The following is a 6,800-nucleotide window of genomic DNA, read 5'->3' on the forward strand; positions in this document are numbered from 1 at the left end:
AGGTACCACTGTGTGTAAGAACTAACCCTGTAAGAAATACAAGTACTACCATGTATCATATATACACATGGGTTTATTCAGATTCATAAATTTATGTAAATTTTTCAGGATTTAACGCACTGCCACTGACAATCCTCTTTTTCAAAAGAAAACATGCACTCATCTGTCAACAGAGGAAAAAATAACGTTTTTTAAATTCAAAAGGCAAAAAAGCTAAGAAAGATCAGAGATTTTCTCATCTTCCAGTTTGAAAGTAGGCCTACTAAAAGAAAATGAAATACACACAAATAGTTTGTTTACCTCTTCAACGGTCATAAAAGTTGACCAATTTCAATGACAAATGTATATATAACAATCTCCAAGTTCAAGAGAGGTTCTAAAGGTGAAATTCCTCCTAAAGAAAGAATCTGATTCTTATGGGTGACTAATAGATCGTTATCTATACACAATTAAAGAATTCACAGGTATTCAATCACACGATCGATCATTATCATGCACACCAATCACACACACACACACACACACAGAAGAAACACAGCCCTAACAGCTTTGTGTGCCACGCCTTACCTGCCACCGAACAGATGATCACGACAAGACACAGTAGAACGGTGAGAGCTGATGAACAATCCATCTTTGTTTCCACCTCAAACCACGGCTGATATTGTAACAGTCCTCACACAGTCAAGACACAAAACGCCAACACGCCCACGTCACAGAAAACACTCGGTGGTATTTCTCTCACTCTCTCTCTCTCTCTCTCTTCCTGGCTGTCTCTCTTTAGCCCCGAGTCACAAAAAGCACAGCACTCGGCAACAACACGCTCTGTGTCTGTCTATTACCCCGACACACTAAACACTACTACACACCACTGATATATATCGCGCTCGGTCACATGCTCGCTTTACAGGTGAGCAAAACGCAAGTCAACGATTCGAGTTCTTTTCTTTTCCCAGGTGTTGTCATATCCTGTGCGGTTCTCTTCCGGGTACGGCAAAGTCGCTTTCAACTTTTGTTAGTTTGAAGTTCGGGGCTGCCTGCTGGGTTCGTGCTGGAGAAGCACAGTAAAGTTCGCCGTGAAGTGTGGCGTGTACGGTGAGCCGTTTGGGACATCATTTCTCTGTGCGGTTTTTGCGGAGCAGTTCTGCGTATTGTTTTAGCATCGTTATGGTGGGAAACATTGATCAGTTGCTGCACTGATGTTAACTACAGTTTGGCCACATTACACTGAAATGGCGAGACATACAATAATGTCTGCTTAAAGGGTTTACAACTGAAAGGCAGGTATAAAGATGATCTGCAAAATAAACTGTTCCAGAGTTTGCTCTTCTTTGCCTTACTTACATGATACACAAAAAGTCGGACCCTTTTTGTGGACATAATCAGTGACACAAGAAGGTTGACAACAACAAGTTTTCTTTTTCTCCTCTTTTTTCAAACACCCAAAAGCTTTCATGTTTACCCTCACACACACACATACACACCCGTATGCGGAAGCAATCAAGTGCTAACATAGCTTACTGTTTTAATGTAAACAAAAATTGTTTTGACCATGACCTTCTGAAGATGGCGCTGTTTTTCACAAAGGACGAGAAGGGCCCCTGGACCCGCTCCTAATACTGATGGACCACCTCCTGTTCTGACCAACCAACGGTGCTGTAAGAGAGTTCAAAATTTAGTTCTGTGTACCTTGCACGTATCAAAACTGTTGCGGACGAATTACACTGTTTAAGTCTTCTTGCAGCGTTCATGCTAATGTACTACAGGTAGTTCCTGTCCACAGACACAGCTGAAAACACAGAAAATGTGCTATGTGAGACAGCTAAGACTCTCAGTATTTGTTACATTTAAGCAGTGTTGGCCATGTCTTTCCAGCACAAACGAAAAGTAATAGCAAAATCTAAGAAAACATGTCAAAACAGTTGCGGACACAACATTACACACAGGCTTTTTCTCCTTCTTTAAAAAAAAAAAGGTTGCCGCGTTCACTCTAAGTTTGACGCTTACAATGTACTACATGTTGTTTCTGTCCACAGACACAGCTGAAAGCACAAATACTTTGTAATATGAGACAGTATGGCTAAGACTGTAATTGTTACATTGCAATTGTGGAGAAAGCTAACACCCTGAATGACTTCTTTCAAAGTGTCTTCACTGAAGAAACAACTGGAGAGATGCCAGAAGCCCCAGATTATGCCTTTGAGAAACCCCTTGAATCAGTTACAGTAATAACAAGCAAAGTGAAGACCCTCCTGGAAAAACTGAACCCAAATAAAGCGCTTGGGCCAGACGGCATCAGCCCTTTCATCCTGAAGCAGCTAGCAGACGTATTAGCTTACCCTATTAGCAAAATCTTCACTCTGTCTATGGATGAAGGGGTGCTACCAGAAGACTGGAGAACAGCGAATGTCTCACCAATCTTTAAGAAAGGGAGCAAGCAAGAACCAGGGAACTACAGACCAGTGAGCCTGACGTGCATCCTGTGTAAAGTGATGGAGAAACTTGTGAGAAGTAGCATAACTCAGCACCTTGAGGAAAACGACCTGATCAGCAGAGAGCAACATGGTTTCGTCAAAGGAAGATCTTGTGTCACTCACCTCTTGGAAGTACTGGACGACTGGACCTCAGCTATGGAGGATGGGTCTTGCATTGACGCCATTTATATGGATTTCAAAAAAGCATTTGACACGGTTCCTCACGGGCGTCTACTATCCAAGCTCAAAGCAATTGGACTACAGGGGAAACTCCTGAACTGGATCCAAGCCTTCCTAAGCAATAGGCACCAGCAAGTTGTTGTTAACGGCTCTCATTCAGCACCAGCAGCAGTTACTAGTGGTATCCCACAAGGCAGCGTACTGGGCCCAGTTTTGTTTGTCATGTACATCAATGACCTGCCACGAGTGGTGAACAACAGTGTGAAGCTTTTCGCTGATGACACCAAGCTCTACGCAAGAAGTGACTCAACCGAACTCACAAACTCAATCCAAGATGACTTGGACAGACTCCAGGAATGGTCAGAGACATGGCTCTTGTCCTTCCACCCCCAGAAATGTCACACCATGAAAATAGGTCCAAAGAAATCGGACGCAAAATACCACATGACAAACTCAGCAGATGGAGTACAGCATGATCTATCTGAAACGACGCTAGAGAAAGATCTAGGTGTGCACATTGACGACAAACTGTCTTTCAAGGAACACATTACAACATCAGTATCAAAGGCAAACAGAGTACTTGGAGTAATTAGAAGAACCTTTCAGAACTTGGACAAGGAAACCTTCGTACAGCTGTACAAAAGCTTGGTCAGGCCCATTCTAGAATATGGTCACTCAGTCTGGAATCCACAGGCTAAAGGGCTCTGCAAAGACCTAGAGAATGTCCAGAGAAGGGCAACAAGGATGATTGGAAGTCTGAAGGAACTGTCATACTCAGAAAGGCTTAGGATCCTGGGAATGCCTTGTCTCCAGCATCGTCGGCGCAGGGGTGATATGATTGACACTTTTAAATACCTCAAAGGTATATACATTACCCAGAAACCCAATCTACACAAACCCCCACCCACTGAAAGGGACATGAGAGGAAACAGTCTTAAACTGTTTAAAAACTTTGCCAAGTCAAAAGTAAGGAGTGCCTTCTTCGCAGACAGAGTTGTCTTAGACTGGAACACCCTGCCCGACAATGTTGTGACAGCTGATAGCGTTAACTGCTTTAAAGCACGACTGGACAGCCACTGGAAAGACACATCAAGTGTCTACACACCAAGCTGCTACTAGCCCCCCCGCGTATGCAGCTTACTTTTGTGGATCGGCGTACAGGTTTTTAACCTAAATCGTCGCACAAGTACAAGTAGTAAGTACAAGTAGTAGTTACATTTTAGCCGTGTTGGCCATGTCTTTCTAGCTTTTATTTCACATGATATTCAGTTGTAAGCTTGATTTTTTATACATCGGTCATGGACAGTTGCGTTTACAAATTTGTTGATGTTGCAGCTCTATATCAACGCGAACCCTCCAGCAAAACCTGCCTTTAAAAGTTTGTTTTGATCTTTTCCGCCTACCATAGAAAGTAACTGTTCGCACGTCATACCCTCGTCAAGATATGTAAACGGTCGAGGTCAGAGGGTACTGCGAGCACAGCGTTGCACCTTTTTGAACAGGCGCATGACATAGGTTATAGCGGAAAAGCAAGAAACTGGTCATAGTGCTGGGGGGTAGAACAGCTGCGCTGCTGTCCTCATATGCTAGGTACACTATTTCCCCCTAATTGTCCGCCTTTTAACCTGTGTCATGTGCCTGTGAATAGCTGTCTATTGTCCCCAGTCATGGTAAATGAAGCTATTCTTCGCCAGGTCACGATTCTTTTCGACACAGCAGGGCAGCCCGATCCGGTGTGACGTTTTCATCTTTCGCCGTGTTGATATTTCGCTTCTCGGCCTCGTTGATCTGGTATAAACTCTGCACTGAACAAAAAAAAACACCCTTCGATAGTACTGATTAGCGACCTTACATTCATGGGGCCAAATTTGTCCAACCAATTTTTTTTATTTAACTTAGAAATTTGATTCATCCTAAAATGTTTCCCTTCTTACTTAAGGGACGTAACCGGTCGGTACACGTTTTCGAAGAATTCGATTTTGGGGGTGAAATCTATAAAAAAAAAATTTACCACCAATTTTTTTCACATGCAAGAAACTGACATGCTTTTCGTCTATAAATAATTTCACTTCTTAATTTTACCAGGAAACAACATTTCAGTCTTGAGTAAATGTCGAGGGGAAAATATGTACACAAACGAAAGATGAAATCGTGACACCGTCTTCCACCCACCTCGAATTTTTTTAGTCACAGTCTATCAGCGCCAAGGTATTCAGAGACTGTCAGTGGTCATGGTAGTCGTCTATTTTGTGGTTTAGCTAGAGACTAGGCAAGTGGAGAATATCAATCAAAAACGAAAGTAAGGGACAAGGTGATAATGTAAACAAGAGTTAGAGTTGCTTCCCCTGAAGTAAAAATGGCGGATACTCCAAAGTAACGATAGACAACAGAACGAATCTGCAAAGTGTTCAGGGTTGTGGAGGCACGGTATGTGGTTTTTTTTTAATCAACTCCATGTGAGATCAGGTACGTTGGATGTAGTTCATTAAGAGTATTTACATCTACCGCTTGGTGAAGACAATTCATTTCACAGAACATTTTGCAGATTTTTTTTCATGATTGGACATGCCCGCCTTGCGTATGCGGTATTTCTTACTAAATTAGATTGAGCCTTTTATTTATTTCTGTGAGGTAGATCAGCAAGTTGCTTATACTTTGAAACAGTGTCACTTTTCTGAATGTACAGTAAATTCAACATGTTTACAGAATTTTTTTGGGTCAGCTTTTATAGTTTTAAATCTTGAAATGATGTGTATGACTTTATGTTCAAATTCAAAACCATACATGTATACATGTATAAGAGTGTTAGAAATTTAGGTGGCATTTTCTTCATGTCTATGAGTCATCTATGACATGACATCTCTTCACACAAAATATGGTTTGGTTATTTTAACTGGAGAAAATCAAGCTTACTTTATAACCGCACTGCTATGGCTACACACACTCATAGTGTATACAAGATTCTGCCCCCTGTATACACTCCGACATTAACTTCCGGTCGGGAAGCGAATGAGCCATTCGACGCCACTTTGCGATTGGAACACAGAGCATTTGATTAAGAGAGTACTAAACACAAAAACAATCTGATGCTGCCCAGCCTTTACTGTAATGTAGATTAAATTCTCGGAGTGTACATAACAGATCAGAGAATCGCATCAACACTCGTGTCGAGTCTTTCAACGCCATTTTGCGAAGGGTCGCTTCACATTTGATTCATAGTATCAAAGTACGCTAGGGACAAACACACACAAAAACAAACACGCACACAAAACTGATGCAACACGGCAGTTTATTGTCGGAGTTTGGAACACAAGCTAGAAGTGGTTGTATATACTATGCGAGTCCCAGCTCTGTATACACTCCGAAAAAGATATGGCGGAAGTCAATACATCAGATTGATTTTCATTGGCTACTTGTAAGGGCGCATTTCATTGGCTTAGAGTTGTAACGGAGCTTTTCATTGTCGGAGTGTATACAGTCCTATGGATCCTGTAGATTTTGCCTACTTTAACTGACGTCTGTCTTGTAGTTGATATTAGTTTTATAGTCTCATCCCTGGTTGTAGGTCAACATTTCGTCACATGTTCATCATGAATGCGTCTAGATGCTTGTCATACTATTTTTGCAGAATATTTTTTTTACGTGAGAATTCCCTTTCATGTAATTTGTAAAAGGTGTTCAGATTTTCATTACATAACCTGTGTTTTGGTTCAGGTGAGGAGGTGACAGTTACAAGACTGGTCCTGAGGACAAGAAGACAAGATGGCGCCAGTGGAATGGGACACCATTCTTGCTGCCAAGCCAACCAGCCTTGGGGAAGATGAGGCGGATACATTTTTTGACATGCTGAAAGATGTAAGGCTTTGGTTGATGAATTGCGCAGAGAAGCATACGATGCAAAGAGTACTAAGCAATTGAGATAAGAATTAAGATATAAACTGGGAGTAATGGCCATTACCTGGTTTAATCCTGTGTGAGCTCCACAACCCAACTGAGTCAATCTCAGATGGTAGTTTTTCTTTCAATACAGTGGAACCCCCCTTTTAAGACTCCCCCAATTTAAGACCTTGGTTTTTCAGATTTTCTGTTCACAACCTCTGTGAAATTACCCCTATTTTAAGACACCCTCCTTTTTTAGACTCAGGTTTT

At 41.8% G+C, this 6,800-nt stretch overlaps 1 protein-coding gene across 1 annotated transcript in view; it reads right to left on the reverse strand.

Moving 5' to 3' along the window:
- LOC138961206 (disintegrin and metalloproteinase domain-containing protein 10-like) overlaps nucleotides 1-1,051 on the reverse strand; it is a gene marked incomplete in the record, with an annotated part of 136,745 nt that extends 135,694 nt beyond the window's left edge. The window contains 1 exon segment of the mRNA XM_070332807.1: nucleotides 568-1,051. Coding sequence (XP_070188908.1) covers nucleotides 568-631 — 64 coding nt within the window.
- Between the last annotated feature and the right edge of the window lie 5,749 nt (nucleotides 1,052-6,800).

The sequence above is a fragment of the Littorina saxatilis genome, linkage group LG3, assembly GCF_037325665.1.
Source record: "Littorina saxatilis isolate snail1 linkage group LG3, US_GU_Lsax_2.0, whole genome shotgun sequence".
Taxonomy (NCBI): Eukaryota; Metazoa; Mollusca; class Gastropoda; order Littorinimorpha; family Littorinidae; genus Littorina; species Littorina saxatilis.